The 26,316-nt window shown below is 36.8% G+C and overlaps 1 protein-coding gene across 1 annotated transcript in view; it reads left to right on the top strand.

The window, feature by feature from the left end:
• The window catches only part of HMCN1 (hemicentin 1), a 465,407-nt gene that overhangs the window by 309,897 nt on the left and 129,194 nt on the right, over positions 1 to 26,316 (top strand). Inside the window, exons 41-48 of the mRNA XM_042924627.1 lie at positions 1,053 to 1,228; positions 5,741 to 5,837; positions 9,977 to 10,099; positions 11,171 to 11,332; positions 12,723 to 13,004; positions 16,083 to 16,250; positions 20,676 to 20,789; positions 21,367 to 21,453. Of these exons, the coding sequence (XP_042780561.1) occupies positions 1,053 to 1,228; positions 5,741 to 5,837; positions 9,977 to 10,099; positions 11,171 to 11,332; positions 12,723 to 13,004; positions 16,083 to 16,250; positions 20,676 to 20,789; positions 21,367 to 21,453 (1,209 nt within the window). The remainder of the gene's footprint in view (positions 1 to 1,052; positions 1,229 to 5,740; positions 5,838 to 9,976; positions 10,100 to 11,170; positions 11,333 to 12,722; positions 13,005 to 16,082; positions 16,251 to 20,675; positions 20,790 to 21,366; positions 21,454 to 26,316) is intronic.

The raw sequence follows: 26,316 nt of genomic DNA, 5'->3' as shown, positions 1-26,316 counted from the left end.
ATTCCTCTGTGTGTTTTTTCAGAGTGACCCCTTTGTAACGGGCCTGATTTCATCATTAGTTTGTGTTTTTTTGAAGTATTATAAATACAGGCCTGAAAGAGCCCTCACGAGGTTTTGGAGCCCACCCTCTCCTTCTTGGCAGGGCTGTACCTAAACCATCTGAGACAAATGATTGTTTACTCTATTTTTTAATACACCCAAGGGAAGGAGGTTCCTTAGACTTCTCCAAGAGCACACTGCAGTGTCTGACAAGCTCAATAGCCAGGGGATTCTAATTTTAATCTCATTAAAATTTCAACTCATTTCCTCCTTTTATGTAATTGTATGTTGTACAGCTGGTCACTGCTTTCGTTTTGTTCTTTATTGTATCATTTATCCCACATGGTCTTTATTTTATAGAAAGCTGACAAGGCATCGTGGAAAACCAAAAAGAGCTCTAAACTGCAAGTCAGAAGACTCCTAGCTTTGCCACAAATTAGTTACATAATTTCTTTGTTCTCCAAATTTTTATTTAAATTCTAAGTCACATTATTTCAAATCGGTCATTGTCTGTCACTCACCTCACGTTTTATATACCGTGAGGTGGGACTGGATGATCTCTTTCAACTCTATTTTTTAATTTTGCCTCTGTGTCTATAAAGTTTATTTTCCTTTGCAAAAAAAGATATAAATAAATATCAAAAGTATATATATGCTTTTAATTATTGCTATTTCCAAAATGTTTCACGAGTGACTTACCACTTTGGAAATCTTAAGCAGGAACATCTAGTTCAAAAAGTTTCTGAAATAGGCAGTTGGGGAGAATTTCCAGTTCTAAAACTTCTTAAAGTGAAAGGTTAGCAAAAAGTATTTCTGTTCAATAGGAACATGTTAATCAGTGATTTATTAATACTTGACTCTGAACCAAATGAAGCAGAGGGTATGCTGGAATTATAGTGATCCTACATCTTAAAAGAACAAATAAAGCTATTCTGTGTATGTCCTGATGATTAATAAAGATAAGCAGTGTACTGGCCTGTTTTATCCTGAGGGAAACCCCATCTTTCACTTAGTTCCACCAAATATTATGGGAGAAGAACAGAACATCTCTGTCCTCATTAGTCAAGCCGTGGAGCTGCTATGTCAAAGTGATGCTATCCCCCCACCTACTTTGACTTGGTTAAAGGACGGCCGCCCCTTGCTGAAGAAACCAGGCCTCAGTATCTCTGAAAATGGAAGTGTGTTAAAGGTAAGGCTATGGGTTCATATACTTCTTCTTATAATATTCCTAAGCTCATGGCTTTGGTATTAAAGTTGCCTGTCTAGGGGCACCTGGGTGGCTCAGTCAGTTAAGCGTCCGACTTTGGCTCAGGTCATGACCTCACAATTCATGAGTTCAAGCCCCGTGTCGAGCTCTGTACCGACACTCAGAGTCTGGAGCCTGCTTGAGATTCTGTGTCTCCCTATCTCTCTGCCCCTCCCCTGCTCGCTTTCTTGTGTCTCTCTCCCTCTCAAAAATAAATAAACATTAAAAATTTTTTTAAAAATTGCCTATCTATAAGTGTTCTACTATCTTAATCTTATAAAATTCTAGCTACCCTTTCTTTTAATGGGGTTTTGTAATATTTTTAAATTTTATGCTTAGTAGGATTTAGATATTTGTCTACCCATATTTATAGCCAGAAGCCATCCAAAAATGTTTCTAGGGAAATACTACAGAGATATTCTAATGAGCGCTTCATTTTTAGCCATTCAACCAGTCAGCAAATAAACACTCATTCTAGGTATTCTGCATAGGACCTGAAAAGGTAGACACATTTCCTACCCTCAGTGTCTTCCAATTTTGCATAAAATATGAAAATTAACCGTTCAGTTGAAAATGCAGTAAGATAAGTCTGAGTTAATCGCTATTTGGATGGCACAGACAATACATTTTAGGATGATAGCAAAAGGTGAGGCTGTGGTTGCCTGAAGGTCTTGGAAAACTTCTTGACTTTTTATAGGTAGATGGGACAAAAGGCCTGACTAAGGAAAGTAAATAAGCTAGTGTGGCTGAAACAGAATTAACAAAGTGAATATGTGGAAATAATGTTGACAGTGTTGATTTGAGTGAAGTGAGAGCTAACGTGAAAACTAGTTTAAGGAATTAGGATTCAGAAAGTCAATAAGCCATTGGAATGTTTGTTTATAAAGTCTTCATAATAACCTTATTGAGAAATTGAAAGAATGGCTAAGTAATCTGCCACCATTACTAAGTGTCAGAAATGGAATTTGAATACAGGGTGTATAGTTTCAAAACTCATTCTAGTAACCACCACACCACATAGCCTCTTGGTAAAGGAAGGTTATCACTGGCAAACAAAGGGAGTCGAGAAATGGATGATGGTGTCAGCACGTAGGAAGCTGAGAAGCACACACAACGAGAGCAGAAGCATGGGAAAGAATGGGAAGGAGTGTGAAGTTGTGTCTGAGAGGCAACCCAGCAGAGACGTTAGGAATTATGATCTGTAATAATGGAGGTGGGTGAAGGAGAAGTGAGAATAACTGATGGAGGAAAGTAGGATAGTCCTTTGAGCTATATAGCGGGGAGTGGGGGGAAGGCAAAAAAACAATGGCCATCCTCAGAGGTAGACCAAAAGCTCTAGAAGGCAACTGGTAGAATTCTCAAACCCCAACTCTGGCCAAATGGGAGAGAAGACAATTGTAGAAACACAAGTCCTAGCACTGGTAGGGGAGAGCTATGTGTGATTAGAAATGTCTTAGCAAATTTCAGAGTATATAAGTTGATTTCTCCAGAGCACAGATATTAATAGGGCTGGGAAGCCAGAAGAAAGGAGATGGTGAAGAAATCCTGGCATCTACTGAATTCCTACCACGGAGGCTGACCGAGGTGCCCTGAAGGGTACAGGTCCCATTGAGGGGTGTTGGGAGACAACTTCATGGAAATGAAAACTTCTACAGAACTTAAAACACTGAATTGATCAGTTAAAACTATCTCACCTGTGCATTACCCAAAAACAATTCATGCACATCTTTAACCAGATAGAGTAATAGATTCTTACTGCTTTAATTTGCCTAGAACACACTAGGCAATGAATAAATCTTTTTTATTAAGTTTTTATTTTAATTCCAGTATAGTTAACATGCAGCGTTATATTAGTTTTAGGTGTACGATATAGTGATTCAACGATTCCATACATCACCTAATGTTCATCCCGACAAACGCACCCCTCAATCCCCATCACCTATTGCACCCATCCCTCCACCCACCTCTCCTCTGGTGACCATCCGTGTATTCTGTACAGTTAAGAATCTATGTCTTGGTTTGTTTCTCTGTCTCTTTTTTTTTTTACTTTGTTCATTTATTTCTTAAACTCCACATGGAGTGAAATCATATGGTATTTGTCTTTCTCTGACTGGCTTATCTTGTTTAGTGTTATACTCTCTAGCTTCATGCATGTTGTTGAAAATGGCAAGATTCCATTTTTGTTTATGGCTGAATAATATTCTGTTGGATACGTACAGCACATCTTCTTTATCCATTCATCTATCAATGGACATGGGCTGCTTCCCTAATTTGACCATTATAAATAATGCTGTAAACACAGGGGTGCCGATATCCCTTTGAATTAGTGTTTTTGTATTTTTTGGGTGGGTACCCAGTAGTGTACCTACCTATTTTTAACTTTTTGAGGAAACTCCATACTGTTCTCTACAGTGGCTGCCCAGTTTGCATTCTCACCAAAAGTGCAAGAGCATTCCTTTTTCTCCACATCCTTGCCAACACTCGTTGGTTTTTGTGTTTTAGATTTTAGCCATTCTGACAGGTGTGAGATAATATCTCATTGTAGTTTGGGTTTGCATTTCCTTGATGATGAATGATGTTGAACATCTCTTCATGTGTCTGTCGGCCATTTGTGTGTCTTGTTTGGGGAAATATCTGTTCATTTTTAATTTTTAATTTTTATTTTTAATTGAATTATTTGTTTTGGGCTGTTAAGTTGATAAGTTCTTTATATATTTTGGATACTAAACCTTTATCAGATATGTCATTTCCAAATATGATCTCCCATTTCGTAGGTTGCCTTTTAGTTTTGTTTATTGTTTCCTTTGCTGTGCAGAGCTTTTTATTTTTATGTAGTCCCAATAGGTTATTTTTGCTTTTACCCCTTACCTCAGGAGACATATCTAGAAAAATGTTACAATGGCCAATGTCAGAGAAATTACTGCCTGTGCTCTCTTCTAGTATTTTTATGGTTTCAGGTCTCACATTTATGTCTTTAATCCATTTTAATTTATTTTTCTGTATGGTGTAAGAAAGTGGTCCAGTTTCATTCTGCTGTCCAGTTTTCCCAGCACCATTTGGCAATCAGTAAATCTTCATCCCTCCTCTCTATGAATTCTTTATGAGATGATTTTAAGGACCTGGAACCCCAGGTTTGCATATGTTTATCAACAATTATGTGACTTTGGGCAATTTATTTTTTTAATCTTTAAATTTCTTTTCAAACATTTTTTTAAGTTTATTTTTAAGACAGAGAGAGTGGAGTGGGGCAGGGGCAGAGAGAGGGGGGGACAGAGGATCTGAAGCAGGCTCTGAACTGATAGCAGAGAGCCCAATGCGGGACTTGAATTCACAAACCATGAGATCAAGACCTGAGCTGAAGGCAGCCGCTCAACCAACTGAGCCACCCAGGCTCACCAAGGCAGTTTAAGTCTCCGAAGTGTTCCTCGTTTTTCTTAGTAAAATAAGGAGGTTAGATTTTAAGTACTCTTTCAGGTCTAATATTCTTGGGTTCTCCATCTGTGCTTTGATAAATTCCAGCTCTCTTTGTTCACATCAATCCATTAATAAGTGTTATTCAGTGCTTACTGTGCACCCCTAGTACACTAAATACCTTCAAAGATCAGTCCGGCTCTAATGATTCTCTCTTTTGAATGTTTAAGCAATTGATTGCAAACTTATTTAGCAATCAATCACCTACTGTTTGTTGTACCTCTTATGTTATCTTGTGTTATGTATTCCTTGTTTATTATTGAACACTTTTTAAAAAATATTCATGTACTTTATATTCTTAACTAGATTGTAAAATCACAAACTATATGTTACACTATACTTCTTGGTATCTTCTAGCTATAATATCTGGTACAAGGTTCTTAATAACTGCTAAATGGTCAATGAATAAATGATGAAGAGTGTTGATGCATGTTGCAGATAAATATATGGAAAATGTTTACTGATACTCAGTTATCTATCAGGCACCAAACTAGCTGCCAGGAGATTGAGACTAACTGCATATAATGCTTGGCTTAAAGAAGTTTACAGAACCAGTATGGGGAGAAGACATGTAATAAATCAAAATAAAGGTGTTATTTTACTGAATGATATCCTAGAAATATACAGATTATCTATTTTAAAGCCTTAAATAACTTACTCAGAAATTAATTGTGACTTTTGTTGCTATTTTATGTGAACTTTATTTAATTATATGTAAAAGGCCTTTCTAGACCTTCAGCCACTAATATTAATTACATTAAAATAAAGTATGATACATGTAGATAAAAATTATTGAATCTTGATTCAAGTGTTGAAAGTAGGTGATGGGCATGTAGCCATACATATTACTATTCCCTTTCCTTTTCATATGTTTGAAAATATCTAGAATACACATGAAAAATAAGTCACAAATAACATTAATAGAAAAATTCCAATTACTTATGAAATAGAAACTGAGGTTTCAAAATATGGTTTTGTTTTTAGATTGAAGATGTTCAAGTTCAAGACACTGGTCGTTACACTTGTGAGGCAACAAATGTTGCTGGAAAAACTGAGAAAAACTATAATGTAAACATTTGGGGTAAGTGTGATTATATGTAATTCCTTCAAAATCAATCATAGGTAGATTTCCTGAACCTAAGGATATTGGTTATTAGAACTTTGACATGGGACACTTCTCCTCTCCTGCCTGAACTTATACCTTTAGTTCTTGCAACCAGGATCTTCTAACGATCGAGCTTTCTCCATGAACTGATGATGGCTGGATCAATTGAAAGAGGTCAGAAGGCCAAATCATGCACATGGATTTTGTGTGTGACAGAGAGAACACCTGTGCTTGCTTGGTGGTGGGATTACTCTGCTGACCAGTGAGAAAAGCTGTCCTCACTTGAAATTCTACCATTTGTTACCAACTAAGATGATTCCTAGGAATTATCACAACTGTACTTGGCTATGACTATCTGCTAATTGTTAAAAAGTGCTCCAGGGGCGCCTGGGTGGCGCAGTCGGTTAAGCGTCCGACTTCAGCCAGGTCACGATCTTGCGGTCCGTGAGTTCGAGCCCCGCGTCGGGCTCTGGGCCGATGGCTCGGAGCCTGGAGCCTGTTTCCGATTCTGTGTCTCCCTCTCTCTCTGCCCCTCCCCCGTTCATGCTCTGTCTCTCTCTGTCCCAAAAATAAATAAAAAACGTTGAAAAAAAAAAATTAAAAAAAAAAAAAAAGTGCTCCAATTTCCAGTATATTCACCTTTATTTTAGTTACTTGTTTAAATTCACTTATAACGTATCATGCCACATTTCTTTGATTGTATTTGTTTAAACTTTTTAACTGTTGAGATCATGAGCTGAAATTTATCTTTGATTTATAAAAGTTTATTCGAAACCACATTTTTAAAATCCAAATAGGTAGAAGAAGTAATTTGATTCCAGTGGAGAGCACATATCTTTTAAAACTTCAAAACTCTGAATTTATATGTAGAAAATAATTAATTATAAATCATTATCATTGAGGAAGGTTATGAGAAGTGCTATTATTCACCCTGTGAAATGACTAATTTACCTTTAAAGAGTAAAATTTACTAAATAGTAAATTTATTTACTACATATTAGTTATATATCATTAACATCTATCCCTACCTCCTTCCATCCTTTTTCTTCCTCCATTGCTCCTTCCCTTTCTTTCTCATTTCTTTCAAATGGGAAAAATATTCTTGTAACTCCCAGTCTGGACAAGACACTGAACTAAGTGTTTTCAAGTAAAGAAAGTGTTGTCAAGTGTTGAAAAAAAAGAGAAAAATTAGAGCTGATGATCAGTTAGAAAGTGAGGTGAGAAATTCATTTTTGCAATGGTATATTGAAGATGTGTATAGAGTGTCCCTGTGAAGCTGTCCTCTGTGCAGTCAGGAATACAGGCCTATAATTTAGGAGAGAGAGAAAAAAGAGTTAAAATGTAAAGGTGGAGACATGAGTATATATGTGGCAGTCAAGATCCCATAGAGAATAAGAAGAATGTGCACAGAAGAACACTGTAGACTCTCACACATACAATATAAAAAAAGAGACAGAAAAAGAAACACAAAGTGAGAAACTGAGAAGGAGCAGTCAAAGAGGTAGGGGAAAACTTGTGTCATGGAAACTGAGGACAATGGTGTTCCCAAAAGAAAAACATGGACAACAAATGAGTTGGACATATGGATGGGTAGGTGCATGAATGAATAATGTCACATATTGCAGAGAAATTAGACATGAACTACAAAGTGTAGTTTACAGAAGAGAACAATGCCCCTTTAAAGGAAAGCAATTTAATAGGGGAAAGCAGAATGCAGTAAATATAAGAATAAATGATTGAGGGGAGAAAGTTGAGACATCAAGGATAAATTCACTCAAAAAAATATTTATCATGTGCCTCTGTGTTCTAGGCACTATGCCTCATGTAGTCACAGAGAAGTTAATGAGAAAGACAAAGCCACTGGTCACACAGAACATGTAGCCTGCTGCTACATAAATATCTTTAAATAGACATTTAAAATTAAACCTCCTAAGAGATCATAGGAGTATTTGTGGGAAGACATATCAGGGCTCATGACATCTAATTGAGATTTTAAGGATAAGTAGGCATTAGCTCTCTGAAGAGGATGGAAGCATTACAAAGACCTGGAGAATACTGTCTGTGTTCACTGAGACAAACATCATTCACTATGGAGCCTGGTATGGAGCTGAGGAGAATGAGAAGATCTTGGGTAGAAAAGGTTAAAAAGGGAAGATTGAAAAGAATGTCTAAAACCAATTTTTAAAGTAGGTATTTGATTCTTAAAGTGATAGGATACCATTTGAAAGGATTTATAGAAGGACTGGGGTATTCAGATCTGTATTTTGGGAATAAAACATATAAACTCTATTAGTATTTAAGAAATTGAATGAACAAAATTAATTTATCACGTGGAGAGGTGTGAAAACAAGAAGAGTAAAGGATGGATGTCACTGTGGGTTGGCCCTCTGGGCCATGTGGACAGTAGTGCCCTTTTCTCAGAGAAGGAAGGTGACTGAATTCAGTTGTGGGCAAGATGAGTTTGAAAGTGCCTCTGAGGCATCCAGATAGAGATGTTTAGTAGTCTGATACAAAAGTCTAGATCTCAGAGGGGGTCTACATTACAGATACAGATTTGCAAGTATTTATGTCAGTGGAAGCCACAGGAGTAGAGAAGGGTAGCATTTAGGTTGGAGAGGGTATACTTATAGTAGTGGCAATCTGTGTAATTGTCATTTTCTTCTGTAGAACTTTCTATCTGTGGTATAGGTGATGCAGAGTAAACTATACGATTCATCCAGAGAAAGAGAGTTGTCAAATAGGAAGGGCAATAGTGCAAGGCAGTTGAGAATATTGACAAAGGAGTAGTTGAAATTATTGATCATGAAATCTAAGCTAGATAGAGAAGTCAGTAAATAAGAGTAGGCAGCTGGATTGGGAGGTTCCTGAGAGGTGAAAAGACTTGAGATTCAATTAAGTCAATGAAATGAGAATTGGGAATAATAGAGTGAAAGAGCTACAAGGACGGAGCAGTAGGAGAAACGTAGAAGAGGAACATGAGGGAGAAAGGGATGAGCAAATCAAGGAAGTGGCGTCACGGTGGTTTGACTGGATATACATGTAGATGTTGAGTTCACACAGAATAATGGCAGATCTCCATGTGAAGAAGGATAGAAACAAGTGTCAAATTCTTCAATGAATACAAAAACAATGCTTAAGGGTGCCTGGGTGCTCAGTTGGTTAAGCATCTGCCTCCTGATTTCAGCTCAGTCATGATTTCATGGTCATGAGATTGAGCCCCACCCACATTGGGCTCCATGCTGAGCGTGGAGCCTGCTTAAGATTCTCTCTCCTCCTCCCTCCCAACTTCCCTCGAAAAGAAAAGAAAAGAAAGAGAAGAGAAAAGAAAAGAAGAAGAATGGTGGGTTCACAGATGATGGTGAGGGAGAAAGAGAAGTAAATTGATGGCATGAGGCTCAAAGGAATAGGCTTTCACGTGGGGGTGGTTGAAGTTGAACGGTGACTGGAAGCTGGATTGAGGGGTGAGGAGGATTCTCCCACTCCTCAGCTCCCAGGAGCTTGGAAAGCAAGCATCTGTCACCTGATAATACTGCAGCCAGAGAAGGATCTTGAGAGCAGAGTTCAGCCAGCAAATGCGGACTCAGCCTCCTTGAGAGAACCATGGGTAGTCAGGGTTCACTTGAAAGGTTCCAAAGAGAAACTAGAGGACAGTGGGGAGGAAGGCTATGCATTCTAGACCAGGTAACATAGCCATTTCTTAGATCCAACCCCTTGTGTCTGTTCTTTACTACAACGTTGTAAGCGTGATATTTTCCAGTTCTCTTCAGCATCTGAGACATCAGAACTGGCTTGGCACAAATGACAGTTAAGTTTAAATTTGGTAGGTGCTTTAGATTTTGATGCAAGAAGTCTACTTATCTGTAATACATTTGCTTCTTTTTAGCCGCTCTGGATATTTTGTTAATTAAGTTTCTATCAGTGAAAACGGGAAGTCTGCTAATAGGTATTTAGTCTACATCTTACAGTTGACTTTTAATGTGGTATTGATATGTCAGCATCAAGTGCTAATTACTTCCTTGTGTCATTTGAGTGAGAACCTTTTTTTTTTTTAATGTAAAGTATTACGGAAGTTTTATGTTAAGTTAATGTAAAAATTGTCTTTTTTCATCTTTCAGTACCACCAAATATTTATGGTTCTGATGAACTTGCTCAACTTACAGTCATTGAAGGGCATCTCATTAGTTTACTGTGTGAATCAAGTGGTATTCCACCCCCAAATCTCATTTGGAAGAAAAAAGGTCAGTTTTCACCCTTAACATTTATAAAATTAAATATAAATGTTAAATGAATTTATATTTTATATGACAAACATATATTATTAACAATTTCCCTGGGGTCTGCATACTAAAATACTAGATAGCAGGATTGCTTTATTTTAAATGTATAGCATGTGATACTTTTAGGATCTAGCTGAAAATCTTTAGTTTTGAATCTGTTCTCTAGAAAAAAAAATAATTTTCTGTATTAGTTGATTGCTTTTTAATCAAACGCATTATAGAGTGGTTCTAATGATCAAGAGTCCACCATTCAAAGAAGTCTTTTTTCTTCTTCAGAATAGCTTTAAAAAATATTTTCTATAACAAGCAACTTTGCTGTATTTGTGACAATTTTGCAGTGTTAGGATTGAATTCTGCAGTTGAACAAACTTTCAACTTACTCATCAACAAATATTTATATGTATCCATTACCTATCAGAGAGATCATGTATATTTTTAGTTGACTTTTAAAATCATTTTTGTGGGGCACCTGGGTGGCTCAGTGGATAAGCATCCAACTTCAGCTCAGGTCATGAGCTCATAGTTCATGGGTTCGAGCCCCACATGGGGCTCTGTGCTGACAGCTCAGAGCCTGGAGCCTGCTTCAGATTCTGTATCTCCCTCTCTGTCTGCCCCTCCCTTTCTTGCTCTGTCTCTCTCTGTCTCTCTCTGTCTCTCTCTCAAAAATAAACATTAAAAAAATTAAAATCATTTTTACTGTTTTAATATTTTACTTTATTTTTCTGTTTTCTTTCAAATGCAATATTGATTGAAAGAAAAATTTGCAGAAGATAATCTTGATAAATATCTTCTCTTCTTTCTCTTCCTCATGCTCCTTCTTGTCTTGTTTTTCTTCTCCTCCTTCTCCTTTTCCTTCTTCTGTTTTCTCTCTCCTTCCTTCTCCTCCTCCTTCTTTTTGCATAGGATTGTTTTGCAGTGTCATCTGCCTTTTAGGTACTTGAACTAGGACGTAAATAAATATACTTATCAGAGTATATACACAAAATGTTGTATGTTTTTGCTTCATATTCTGCCATTTTGTTTTCTTTTCAGGCTCCCCAGTGCTGGCTGATTCTGCAGGGCGAGTCAGAACTTTATCCGGAGGCAGACAGTTACAGATCTCAATTGCTGAAAAATCTGATGCAGGGCTATATTCATGTGTGGCATCGAATGTTGCTGGAACTGCAAAGAAAGACTACAGTCTGCAAGTTTACAGTAAGTTATTGACTAACCAGACTTTGGCACAATTTTCTTTTAACCTTTCTGTCTTTCCTATTTACTTTTTCTTTATATCTTTAAGATACATTCAAGGCAGTGTGATTATAATATACCTATCATGAGACCCACAAATTTAAATTGTGCTGACATAAACAAAAAACATTTGCTTACTTCTGTTATTTATTTAGCAATACAGCTGTCTACTCTGCATCAGCTTGCCAATGGCAGACGCATCATTCTGGTTGTATTGTGTTGTGGGCAGGATAGTGGATGTGTGGAATGGGGAGAGATAGCATTGTATCATAGGGTGTATTTGCAGTATGTAAAAATACCTTATTTTAAAGATTAACTTATATATGATTTGCATGTTTTAAATATTTAAATTATCTCATTTAACTTTTACATGAGCTATGATAGGAAGCAAAATTAATGCCTCCATTTAAAAGTGTGGAAACCATAGAGGTTTCCATGACTGGCCAAGGTCACACAGCTCGATTGTGGTAGAAGTGGCACTAGAACACAAGGTTACTAACACTGGCCCATTTTTCTTCCCCCCCACACATATTTATTAGTAATGGTCTAATTTTTTTTCTTAGAATCAGTATCAGGTAAATTTAGCTGCAAAACTACAGAATAACTGGCGGTCAGTGGCTTAACCAATTAGAGACTTATTTTCTCATATAATGAGAAGCCCGAGGTTGGCAGTCACTGAGGTTGGTCAGAACCTTAACTCATATCAGGACAGGAGGGCGAGGATTCTCCTGGCCCTTCCTTTGTGGTATCAACATCATTGCTGCAACTGTGGTATCAAGTCCACATTGAAGGCAAAAATAAAGGTAAGGAGTGGTATTTTTTCCTTTCATCAGGAGAGCAAAAGTATTCCAGACCCATTCCCCTCACCCCCTATGCCTACCCAGCTGATCTTTATTTAGATTTTATAGGCTGAATTGATTCATGTGACCACCTCAAGTTTTAGCAATGGTCTCAGCTTTTCCAGCTCCCATAGTGGAAGTTAGAAGGAAGAAAGGAATTCATTGTGAGCGAGGCTCCTGTATCTATTTTAATGTTAGTCCTAGGAAGACTTCTGTAAATTAGGGCTATGAATGACAGGTTCAAATATTTGTGTAACTTGTCAAAAAGCAGGGAAAGTAGCAAACACAGAATTCTTTTTTTACTGTGTTGATAGTTTATTCTAAGCATGAAACCATTTAGAAACATTGGAGAAGAATTCAACATCTCAATATAGCAGTGCTGTCTGTTAGCTTTGGGTCTCTTCTTTAGTAGTTAATATTCGACATCAAAAATGAATTTAACTTTGATAATAATTCCTATGCAAGACTTGAAGCAGACATTTCCTACTTTATTATTTTTTTTCTTTTTTCTTTAGTTCGACCAACAATATCTAATAGTGGCAGCCACCCTACTGAAATTATTGTGACTCGAGGGAAGAGTGTTTCCTTGGAGTGTGAGGTGCAGGGTATTCCTCAACCAAAAGTGACCTGGATGAAAGATGGCCGCCCCTTGACCAAGGGAAGGGGAATGGAAATATTGGATGAAGGTCGCATCCTTCAGCTGAAGAACATTCATGTATCTGATACAGGCCGTTATATGTGTGTTGCTGTGAATGTAGCAGGAATGGTTGACAGAAAATACGACTTAAGTGTACATAGTAAGTATAAAGAAGCTCAATAAGTCTATTCACTGGCTCTTATAGTCTATAGCATCCTGGATAGGAGATTTAAACCTTCTGTGTTGAGTCTTTTATTTATAGCCTATGATTTTCTACATATGTACCTCTTTTCTGGATCAGTCCCATCATTTATCCTTCTATACCTGACCTCCCATTTCTTAGCTTGCTGAAACAGGCATATATTGGATAATCTATTAGAAAAGCACATAGTGAAGTAGATATGATTGTCTAATTATCTTCTTCAAGTACTTTTGGTCCAGTGCTATCCCAAGTAATATTCCTTAAGTCTGTTTTCCAAATTTGCTGTCTTGGTTTGAACAAGCCTAGGTTCCTTAGAGCTTACGGACTCAGCATCAGTTGTTCACGAGTTTTACCAAAGTCAGCTTTAATATTTTAATTATTGAATCATGAATGTCAATACGAATACACCAAACATACATGTACTCAGGGACAGTTTTTTGTATGCATATAATTTGAATCGCAATTTTAATTTTTTCTTTGTTTTTTTAATTCAGTTTATTTAAACAAAAATAATTTGCCACCCCACCCCACCCCCACACACACACACCACACACACACCTTTGACAACCATCAGTCTATTCTCTGTGTCTATAAACTTGGTTGTATTTATTTGTTTGTTTTTAGATTCCACATCTAAGAGCTATCATACAGAATTCGTCGTTCTCTGTCTGACTTATTTCACTTAGCATAATGCCCTTGAGGTAGTTTTGTTCTTTTTTTATGGCTGAACAATAATCCATTGTATATAAATCCTTTAATTTCTTTATCTATTCATCCATCAATGGACACAGGTTGTTTCCATTGCTTGGCTATGGTAAATAATGCTGCAGTGAACATGTGGGGCATATATTTTTTCAAGATAGTATTTTCATTTTCTTCATATAAATACCTAGAAGTAAATTGCTGAATCACATGGTGGTTCTATTTTTAATTTTTTAAGGAACTTCAGAAAACCTGTTTCTCATCATGGCTGCACCAGTTTACATTCCCACCAACAGTGCACAAGCCTTCTCTTTTCTCTTCATCCCCCCTCATTGTTATTTTTTGTCTTTTTGATAATAACCTTTCTAACAGGTGTGAGGTGATATTGCATTGTGCTTTTGATTTGTATTCCCTATTGATTAATAATGTTGAGTACCTTTTCATGTACCTATTGGCCATCTGTATGTCTTTTTTTTTTTTTTTTCTTGATGTTTATTTTTGAAGGAGAGAGAGACAGAGCGTGAGGGGGAAGGGGCAGAGAGAGAGGGAGACACAAAATCTGAAGCAGGCTCCAGGCTCTGAACTGTCAGCACAGAGCCCAACACAGGGCTCAAACCCATAAACCACGAGATCATGACCTGAGCCAAAGTCGGAGGCTTAACCAACTGAGCCACTCAGGCGCCCCTGTATGTCTTTTTTTGGGAAAAATGTCTATTCATATACTTTTCCCATTTTTAATTGGATTGTCTGTTTTGGGCTATTGAATTGTATGAGTTCTTTATATATTTTGTATATTAACACCCTATCATATATATGATTTACAAGTAATTTTTCCTGTTTGGTAGGTTGCCTTTTCATTCTGTTGATTATTTCCTTTGCTGTGCAGAAGCTTTTTACTTTGATGTAGTCCCAATAGTTCATTTCTGCTTTTGTTGCTTTTGTTTTTGGTGTCACATTCAAAAAATCATCTTAATATCCTATGTCAAGGGGCTTACTGTCTATGTTGCCTTCTAGGAGTTTTATGTTTTCATGTCTTGCATTCAAGTCTTTAATTCATTTGAGTTAGTTTTCATGTATGGTGTCAGATAGTGGTCCAAAATCATTAGTTTGCATTTGGCTATCCAATTTTCCTAGCACCATTCATTGAAGAGACTGTCTTTTCCCCATTGGATATTCCTGGCTCCTTTGTCATGAATTAATTGACCATATATGAGTGGGTTTGTTTCTGGGGTCTCTATTCTGTACCATTGATTTTTTTGTCTGTTTTTATGCCAATACCATGCTGTTTTAATTGCTATAGCTTTGTAGAATAGTTTAAAATTAAGTAGCGTGATGCCTCCAGCTTTGTTCTTTCTCAAGATTGCTTTGGCTATTTGGGTTTTTTTGTGGTTCCATATAAATTTTCGGATAGTTGATTCTATTTCTGTGGAAAATACCATTGGAATTTTGATAGGGATTGCATTGAATCTGTAGATTAGTTAGTATGGACATTTTGATAATATTAATTCCTCAATCCTTTTATTTGTGCCTTCTTCAGTTTCTTTCATTATTGTCTTATAGTCTTCAACATACAGGTCTTTCACTTCAGTGGTTAATTTATTCCTATGTATTTTATTCTTTCTGATACAATTGTAAGTGGGATTGTTTCTTTGTTTCACTCTCTGATACTTAATTATTAATGTATAGAAATGCGATAGATTTTGTGTATTGACTTTGTATCCTGCAACTTTAATGAATTCATTTATTAGTTTTAACAGGTTTTGGATGGAATCTTTAGGAATTGCAATTTTTAAATCTATAGAAACAACGATAAATTTAATAGACACAATCTTATAAGTTGAATCCAATTAGGACATGCACAACATCCAGTATTAATAACCTGTGGTTTGCAGCCAGTGTATGAGCCAAAGTTAACAGAATCAGAATGTAAAAGAAAAGAGGTTTCAATATAAAGCATCTTTTTCTGTTAGATTACTTTTAATTTTTAGGATTAGAATTATTTGTTAGAAAATTCTGCCCATAAGGAGGTCATAAATCCATATTAGAGATTTACCAGACAAGATGAATGACTCAGAAAATCATTCACCACCAAGAGAATAATGGCGTGAAAGTCATTTACTGCTATGAGTGGGGAAAAAGTGACATTTTTTACCTCCAGCAAAGTCACACTAAAAATACTGCTGCTACTAATAAGCTCATTGTTGTGGTTGCTTATTTTGCTTACTGTTCACCAGAAAATGGAAGTCTAATTATTAGCCATAGGCTGTTGAGGATTTGGTTTTTGATATATATTAGCTACTTTATCTTCCTTTTCTTGTTTGTTTTATCTTACAGCCCCTCCAAGCATCATAGGAAACCATGGGAAACCTGAAAATATCAGTGTCGTGGAAAAGAACTCAGTGTCCCTGACTTGTGAAGCTTCCGGAATTCCCCTGCCTTCGATTACCTGGCTTAAAGATGGGTGGCCTGTCAGCCTTAGCAGTTCTGTGAGAATTCTCTCAGGTATTAGGAATTTTCATAGCCTGATAATCTGGATGGCTTCCTATGGCTACAGTTTCTCCTTAATTTCTCTCTTTTATTTTTTCTTTTTGATCTAATTGCTTACTATATTGCTGGTCATATTAAGAAAAAATATTTAGAAGGACATCAGAAGCTCTATGAAAAGGGGGAAAAATCTGTAAATATCTCTAGATCCTTTTAAAAAAGAAATCACGGCCCTTTCTTATTACTTAAATCATGGGGATGTCAGAACATTCATGCTACAGTAAGTACCAATCAATTTGAAAAGTGAGGAGTGAAGAGAAATACTGAAAATTAAGCCAGAGTCTAGAATGAATCATATTTTATAACAAATCTCCATAACCAAGGATTTCATTTGAGTGAGTTTTATATTTTCAGGATGGGTTAGTTTCGTATGAGCTAGGACTTTATCATTAATGTAAAAGGGATATTCAGCTTCTCCCTCATCTGATTATGTAAAAAAATCTATTAGTTTGTCCTTTATAAACCAGGGTAAGCATGCAGAGAGGTGTCTCAAGGCCATGCCACAGGAGTCTGCGCTTAGCTCTTTTAGGAATGAGTCTGTGCTTCACTCTTTAGGTCTTACACAGACCAAGAAAACAATCTTGCCAAGCTGTGGTTAATAAAGGGCTTGGATACTGAGAAGAATACATAATATGCTGAATGAAGGCATCTGAATTCAAACACACCTCACCCTGAAACTTTTGAGTTAAGCCTAACAAAATGAAGTTAAACTTCTGCACTTACATTAAAAGCATGATGATGGGGGCATCTGGATGAGTCAGTCGGTTAAACTCCCAACTCTTGGTTTTAGCTCAGGTCATGATTTCACGGTTTTGTGAGTTAGAGCCCTGAATCGGGCTCTGAGCTGCTAGCACAGAGCCTCCTTAGGATTCTCCCTCTTTCCCTCCCTCCCTCTCTCTCTCTCTCTGTCTCTCTCTGCCCCTCCCCCACTTGCGCTGTCTCTCTCTCTCTCAAAATAAATAAACTTAAAAAATTTTTTTAAATGATGAAAATTAGGGTGAAATATAGCTTCAGAATTTTTCAAGAAGAGCTCTGAATTGTGTTTGTGATTCAGTATACATTAACAGTGTAATGTGGTCATCAAGAAAATAAATCCAGTATTTTGCCACATTAATAAAAGATATTTTCATTAATTAAAAAAAAGAAAGAGACCAATTGTATTCTAGACTTAACTTACTCACTAGGAAGACTGGAAGGACCTATTGATAATATTTTTTAAAAAAGGTAACCATGATAGTACATTATTGCAAAATAATTTACATTTCTGATTGTATTTAAGGTGGAAAAATAAACCGTATGTAACGTTATGGTTACATAGTGAAAATTAAATTTAAAGACTTGAAGAACCATGGTGCAGAAAAGAATTATGTTGGTTGTGTCTAGTTCCAGAGGCTAAAAGTAATGCCAGTTTATGGAAGATTCTAGGGACAGATTTGGGTCTGAATATAAACAACTTAAAAAATAGTTATATTGTTAAAAGTTAAGATGAACTATTCTTAAGAGTAAGTGACCTCTTGCCTCTAAATTTGTTCAAAGTTTCAATTCCCACTTTTGAAGACTTTTTCAGATAAGATCCTTTCCTAGTTTTGAATTCGTTCTAAATATCCTAAGGTCCCTCTGTTTTTTTAAGGTGTTGGTCTATAAACGATAGGACCTTGATGAAGAATTTATATTGCTATAATTATTGTATTTATTGCCTATAATACTCACTAAATTTACAATTCCAAAAAAGTTACTTTGTTAACTTCTATTTCTTCACCTATAAAGTGAAGATATTAATAATATTTGCCTCTTAGGGCTTTTGTAAAGTTGAAATGAGTTCATATATGTAAATCAGTTAACACAAGCATCCAATACATGTTCAGTATTGCCATAGACAGTCAAGTAAAAGGTTTGGGTGTCCCTGTCCTGGGAAATTTTCCTATTTCCTTACTATATTATTTTCCTCTGCACAGGAGTCCTAGTCTCTATTGATCTTAGGAAATGCATATGAATGACAAAGGCTTTATTACAATTTGGCTACCAAAAACCTGAACACATTATCTTCTTGTCTTGAAATTATCCTCATAGTTTTGGCTTCTTTTTTTTTTTTAATTCTCAATTGCTGAAAAAGTAGGAACTCTTTTTAAATATAATAGCTACACCAGGGCTCCTGAAATGAAAAAGGCGAGATAGTAGTGATGTACTGCTATCACAAAGAGTGATATGCTCTGGCTTATTCTAGATTTACAGGAGTGGTGTTTTGGTTTTATTTAGTCTTGTTTTGCTTGACAAGCAGCTGGAGATCCCCGAGTGAACACATTAAAAGTATTTGACCTCGTGGCGTTGCCAAAAGAGTCATTCAGTTTTACAGTCTGAACATGTGTATTGTGCAATAGATGAATGAGAATCAGATGAATGGCATATGACTTGCTTGGTCCTTGGTCTGCTGCACACTTCTGTTTCATTAAGATTAGTTCTCCTGAGACTAAGTACAGATTTTCTGAAAGCAATATGTTTGTGAAGGTCATTGTTTTGAAGTTATCTGCCAAGAACAGATAGCTGCTATAAAAATTTAATAGGTACAAGAAACATCTCCATTTAAGTATAACTTATCGTCAGATCTTTTGTTTCTCACTGGATTAAGTGAGAGGACCAGGAAACAAAAGAAAGATCATGAGATTTAGGAGGTTAAGGTTTGCAGAGCTAGAAATAACTCATAAAAGTTGTATTGTGTTAATATCTCTCAGCTGGAATCATATTATGGTCTCACTAACTTGGCGGTGACTACCTGAATCCCTGCCGAATTAACACAAGTTTTTTTGACATGTTTACATAATTTCTGTATTTAACTTTCTTTATTTAAATTCAGTTCAGAAAAAAAAAAAAAAAAAGATTGAATTCAGGTTACCAACTTTGTCTAAATAAGTTACTACCTAGCTCGCCTTTCAACGGGTTGAAGATAGGAAGGTTGCTTACAGGAAAAGCTCAGTGACATCTTGTGTTTATAAAAACAAAGCAGATGGACTCTCCTGAGAAATCCAGAGCCAGGTGAATATTTACATGAAAATTCCATGTTTAACCATTTCCATTTTTTTAGTTCAAATTCAGAGTACTAAGCAAAAATGTACCAGGTAGAAAAGTATTACAAAATCTAAGACATGAGTTACTTTTTTTTCCTTAGAATGTACTTCTCAAATGGTTTCAAGGACTCTCCTCTCAGTGTGCCTTAGTTTTCTTCAAGCTTTGCTTCAGCCCATTTACTGGCTCCTCTTCCTTTGTCCTTCAGGGTGTGACTAGACCCTTCAGCATATCAGAGCCTCCCTCTCAGTCTACAAGCATTTCATAGATGCAGAATCTTTTGTCCCTACATAGAAGTACAAAACATAAAATGTAACAAAAGCAGAGTTGTGCTAGTCAGTCAAGTGACGCCCACAGACTTTGATCGAAATGATTCTAGGACTCCATGATACTCAGGTGAAGACCAGTAGTTGGTCTTCATGGTTTCCCCCATTCCTTATAGAGTGATGTCACCATAGTCTGGGTTACTTGTGTAGTTCTCTTTCTCACATTCCCATTTCATATGCCCAGTGGCAAACTGGGAATCTTTTCCTAAATGTCCTCTCACAGTTGTCTTTCTAAAGCACAGATCACATCATGACGTTTTTTTGTTTACACACTTCCATAGCTTTTAGTGAGCACGATAAAGTCCCAATTCCATAGCAAAGCATTCAAGGGGCCAAAGCGTCTGGCCCTACTCCAACTAGTCTTATCTCTTAATATTGGCTTCACCTGCTCTGATTCTTTTTTTTTTTTAGAGAGACAAAGAGGGAGTGAGTGGGGAGGAGGGACAGAGAGAGAGAGAGAGAGAGAGAGAGAGAGAGAATCTCAAGCCGTCTCCACCCTCAGCTCGGAGCCCAATGCAAGACTCAGTCTCATAACCCTTGGATCATGACCTAAGCTGAAATCAAGAGTCGGACACTCAACCTACTGAGTCACCCAGGCTTCCCTCACCTTTAAAGTACCACAACCCACATCTGTTTTCTCCTGTACTACCTCATTCATAGTCTACTTAACAGTGGTTTCTCTCAACTCCTCTATGTGTTAGCGTATACTTGCCTTTTAAGATTATGTTCAAACATCGCCTCTCTGAAACTCTGTTTCTTGCCTGCTGTCACCTAGCATTGTATTTATGTTTTTATCCATTCAACCAAAAAATTATTCTGAATTACCTTTTCTGTTTTATATAGACTTAAAACATGATTTAAAAAAGATACTTGACTTAAATGAATGTTTAAGGCCTTTGAAGCATATTGACTGAATTTTATCTAAATTGAGCATTAGTTGGCCAACTTGTAAAGTTATCGATTTCTTTTTGAGTCATCTGGTGGTTTGCTTCTCTAGGAGGCAGGACTCTGCGGTTGATGCAGACCAGAATAGAAGATGCGGGACAGTATACTTGTGTTGTAAGAAATGCAGCTGGTGAAGAAAGAAGAATCTTTGGGCTTTCAGTACTAGGTATTTTTATAATTTTCAGTTGGCTTAATGCATTCTGTATATACATTTAAAATTTATCTACAGCTTGATCTCACATTCATATATTCTTTGGCCCCTGGGCTGATACTTTTGGCAATAATTCAGTGTTAGAATAATTTTGGATGTAATTAGTTGGATTAAAATGCCTGAAATGCCATGTCTTTTCAGTTCACAATTGTTCAACAATATTTTAAGACTCTGATAACTTGTTTCATGTGAATATTTATCAGAGTTACAGTGGGAGAAATAAATGTCTAATAAATGTTCTTATCAACTTGTTGGCATTTTTATCCAGACTTTATAACTTATGTTACAATAAAATTCATTATAAGTGAATTCATGGCATATAACTTTATACTATATCTAAAAATTGGAATTGATCAAAATAATGTTATGACATTATTCTAGTAAACAAATAATGAGAATTTGGGGATTTGTTTTAAAGGTTATAGCTTATAAAAATATAAACAAAGATGCTTATAAAATAATAATCCTGCTGTTAGAATAGTTGCTTACTTTTTCTGTTTTTTTCTGCATTTAACTTTTTTTTTTTTTTTAGTGCCACCTCGCATTGTGGGCGAAAATACATTGGAAGACATGAAGGTCAAAGAGAAACAGAGTGTTACACTGACTTGTGAAGTGACAGGTAAGGGACTTAGCTCTTGTATTCCTGCTGTTCCTCCACTCACTGATTATTTATTGCCTCCACTATGTATCTTAATTAGTTGAGAAAAAAGTCAAACTACTATCATAAGCATTTGAAATTGAATTCTAGTTGAGTAGAGCCAATAGAAGTATAAGAGGAAATTTCTAAGATTCTCTGGAGATGAGAATATTCCAGGGTGCCTGGGTAGCTCAGTCGGTTAAGCATCTGACTCTTGATTTCAGCTCAGGTCATGATCTCACCGTTTGTGAGATCCAGCCCTGTATCAGGCTCTGCCCTGGCAGCGCAGAGCCTACTTAGGATTCTCTCTCTCCTTCTGTCTGCCCCTCCCCCTCTCAAAATAAATAAATAAGCTTTAAAAAAACAAAAGAATACCCCTACACTGAGGAAAGGAAGGAAGAAGGGGTGGGTGGGGGAGAAAAGAAAGACACATAGGTCTTTTCTTTCAATTCAATAAATTATTGTCTTTTTAAAAATTCTGCTTCTCCTTGTATATAGAGAAACAGAAAAGATGTATACAATATATGTATATACATATATACACACACATACATAGATAAAGAAAGTGTGATGTACACACACACACACACACACATTTTCTTTATCCATTCACCTGTCAATAGACACTTAAGTTGTTTTCATATTTTACCTATTGTGAATAATACTGCAGTAAACATGGGAGTACAGATATCTTTTTAAGACAGTGGCTTTGGTTTTTTTTAAATATATCCTCAGAAGGAGAATTGCTGGATCATGTGGTATTACTATTTTTAATTTTTTGAGATCTCCACAATGTTTTCCAAAGTGGCTGTGCCAATTTACATTCCCACCAACAGTGCACAATTGTTCCCTTTTCTCACATCCTCCTCAATACTTGTTATCTCTTGTCCTTTTGATAACAGTCATTCTAACAAGTGTGACGTAATATCTCACAGTGGTTTTGATTTGCATTTCCCAATGATCAGTGATGTTGAACATCTTTTCATGTACCTGTTTGTCATCTGTATGTCTTCTTTGGAAAAAAATGTCTATTCTGGTCCCTTGCCGATTATTAAATTTTATTATTTGTTGTTATTTGCTATTAAGGTCTTTATATATTCTGGATATTAATCCCTCATCAGATATGTGGTATGCAAATGTTTTCCCCCATTCCATAGGTTGCCTTTTTATTTTGCCAATGATTTCTTTTGCTGGGCAGAAGCTTTTTAGTTTAGGACTCCCATGTCATAGACTCTGGGTCTGGAGTTCTCTCTTGTCCAGCAAGAGAGTGGATGCAGGATTGAAATGCCAGAGAGGGTAATGTCCAAGAGGAGACAAGAGCCCTGAATAAGGGTCCTTGCTCTGTTTTTATTAGGATCAGAAATCTTACCAGCGTGATGGGCATGCACAAAGAGACAATGAAACTGTGAACATTAATTCATGGGCGTGGGGGAAAGTGGGTTTGAAGATATGCAGTGTTAGGGGTTTGGGTCAATACAAAATAAAATTCTGGTGCTGGGCGGAAGGTTGTTTACAGCAGATGTGAGGCACCGCCTCTGTTTACCTAAACTGGCCTAGGGACAAGAAAGAGCATGCTACTTCAGGGTTAATAAGACACCGTTCTTTTGCTAATTAGCTCCACTACAGGCAACTTGCCCTGCTGTGGTCTATAGCCTTGTTTATCTGTTTTTGTCCTTCCTTCCAGTGAAAGCAGCTTTCTGCTATTGTACTAAATTGGAGGGTGTTTCTGCTCTGAAACCTAATCTTGTTTACCTCATCTTGGATGTTTTCATCCTGAGATTTCCTGTTCCTATACCTTTGTCCTATTCTGAGGGCCTTTGCCCTGTTCACCTAATCTTGTTTACCCAAACTTGGGTGTGTTCATCTTGTGGCTTTCTAATTCTTTATGCCTTGTTAACCCATCAGTGCAAGCTCAGGGAATTCCTAAGCTTATTCCCTACAGTTCCCCCTTTTTTTGTTTTTCTTGGTTCTTCTAGTTTAGTGTTTGAGGACCGTCATAATGAGCTCCTGGTCCTTTTGCTTTTGGATGGTTTGGAGGGTGATTCTGCAAATACGTAAAAAGAGACACAGTAAAAGCATTCCACTTCCCAGAGTTATCCACAGTTTAAGATGAGTGCTGGCTGTAAGTGAGAAAGGATTTAGGTCACACCACATTGCCCAGGAATCAGCCCACTCATTTTTAAGTTAGTCTTCTGCATATGGTAGCCTGTTGATACAAGTTATATCTAAGTTTTCTATATTGTTAGAGAGGTAGGAAGAAAAAACACTGTGAAGGTGTGTCTGGACAGCATCCCAAGCTTGGGAGTGATTATAAGGAATGCCAGTCATGCAAATATGCTGGTAGTTAGAGTCGCAGGACAGTTTAGAGTGAAGGAACAAGGCCTCCTGTCTTTTTCCAATAAATTCCACTGCAGCCTCAAGAGCTTTGAGGCAGGCCAAAACTTGTCTATCAATAGAAGTTTGACTTATAAATTCTTTGGTAGTGTTGACCATAAACTTATTAAGGACATGGGCTGTTTGGATAGTATGATGCAGGAGATTCCAATAACAGTGGCAGAGACCATAGCGCCTACTGCTGCTAGGATGCCCATGATTAACAGGGCAACAAATCTTTTTTGCCTTACCAGTGTTGAACAAACTTGGAAAGTGTGCCTAGTCCTGATGGATGCATATAGGGCTCAGAGCTATTACAGGAACCCAGGCCGAGATGTGCTAAGTACTGATAAAGAGGAGATATTTAATTGGGTAATGTTATAATTATTTATGCAGGACATAAACCAGCCCTGGGAGGTAGAGATATTGTAATTATTTTCTAGTTGTTTGATCTGTAAAGTGGAGGTAGCAAAGAGAACATAGGGAGAAGGGACACAAGTAGTGGTCCATGCAAATTAATGGTTGTTCAAGAAAGCCCAAGTTATGTTAATATGTCGATTTACATAAATTTCACCATGGCTAACAGTACAAGTGAAGAAGGGAAGGCCTAGCTTACAAAGATTAATAAGCCGGTCCTTTTAATTTCTCTTTATGTGCATTAATTAAAGGGCCTGACAAGCTCTGTCTTTCCAGAAAATATTGTCCCTACTAGACTGGTCATAGGATATGGTCTTATTTGAATATTTTGTTTCAAGGTGTCCTCTAGGACCCCTTCAATAATATAGTCCAATTGCCCCAGCGAAGATTATGCTCAATCTCTCCATAACAGGTTGTCCAAGGAATATTATTCCAGGGGTGGTCTGAATATTTGAGACTAGAGCAAGTTATAACATTAGGAGTGTGAGATATGTTTGTTTTTTGAGGTAAATCAAAGCTTGTGGCTGACAAAAAGGTAAAATTCTCTGGCCTTGTAGAGGTTTTGGGCTGTACACATAAAAGCCAGTTAATTTTTAGTTTGCGACAAACAGATAAATTGCTAAATTTAGTAACACACACAGGAGGTGCTGGGAGAAGCCACCATTGAGGCCTTGGCATATAAAGCCAATACTCTTGTTCAGTTTGGAAGGGCCGGTTAAGATTGGCTCCTTCCATGAACTCTGCCATTATTGCTAATAGAAATATCCCAGGCTAGGAGTGTTAAGCTATCAAATATAGGTAGGTTAAGGAGATGAGCCCAATATGAATATTGAGCTCGGCCTGGACAAATGAGGTCAAGGAGAAGAATCAGGGTTACATATATCAAATTCTTGTTAATGATGGAGATCATGGCCATCAGATGCGAATTAGGGGCATATGCAATATCATTGTGTTGTAAGAGGATGACAGCCTGGTTAGACAGGCGTTTAAGGCTTCCCCATGTTATATCAGGGGCAAAAAACTTGTGTTTGTGGCTTCAGGATGAGGAGTCCATGAAGAGGCTTCTTCCATCTTGAAAAAGGGGGGCAGTGGTTGCTCATTCAGAGTCATTCTCTGGATGTCCTAGTTCACTGGAAGATATCCTGGGGGTCTCCACTATGGCATGGTACAGCTTCACCAACCAAGAGGGAATCCACAGAGGTCCAGAATCTGAAAGAACACAAGCATATCCTCGACCCCAGGTGAGAAGTTCAGTGGGCCCAGTCCGTGTGAGCCCCCCTTTGGGGATTTTGGATAGCACCACCATAGGGTGAGAGGGTTTATCTGATTTTGAAGAATGTCATTCAGCTGCAGTTAGTACTTGAGGATTAAGATTTTAAAAGTTAAGAGTAATCACAGCACTATCAAGAAGGAGCTGAGGTTATAATGCAGACAGCCAGGGGTATCTCCCCCCTTTTTGTTTGTTTGTTTGTTCTTTTACATATTTTTGAGCATAATACGTGTTCATTTTATAATTGCTTGGCCTTGTGGATTATAAAGAATGGGTAATTCCAACCAAGGCTTAAATAAAAAAAATTAAAAGGATGTGTTGTCCTGTTGTTTTACCCTTTTTGTTAAAATTATATTTATTTATTTACTTATTTTACTTATTACCATTAACAAAAATGTATTTTCATTTTTTAGATCTTACATATCTCTTACTTTTTTTATATATGAAGTTACTTATTTCCATTAGCCTTAATTACATACAGCAGAATTTTAACTCTTAGAAACCTTAGTCTCCAGTGAAAACTAGGTAGTAACCAATTGTGAACTGTTATATCAGAAATTTTTTAGGTGGCAGACTTATGAATCCATTAGGCATAAAGTATGTTTTTTTAATGGATTTAAATATTCTTAGTTTGGGGTTTTTTTTTGCCATAAGACATCAGAAGCATAAACCTATGTTTAGTAAGCAATGCTTCAGCAGTCCATTTGATTTGGAAGAACCCTAAATGTCTGATGAACTTAATTTGATTTAACATTTAAGCAAAATGTTCAAGTTTTAGGTTACCA

Source organism: Panthera leo, chromosome F3 (genome assembly GCF_018350215.1).
Source record: "Panthera leo isolate Ple1 chromosome F3, P.leo_Ple1_pat1.1, whole genome shotgun sequence".
In the NCBI taxonomy this organism is placed as follows: Eukaryota; Metazoa; Chordata; class Mammalia; order Carnivora; family Felidae; genus Panthera; species Panthera leo.
The sequence above is the reverse complement of the archived record's forward strand: the minus strand, read 5'-3'. Positions and strand labels throughout refer to the sequence as shown.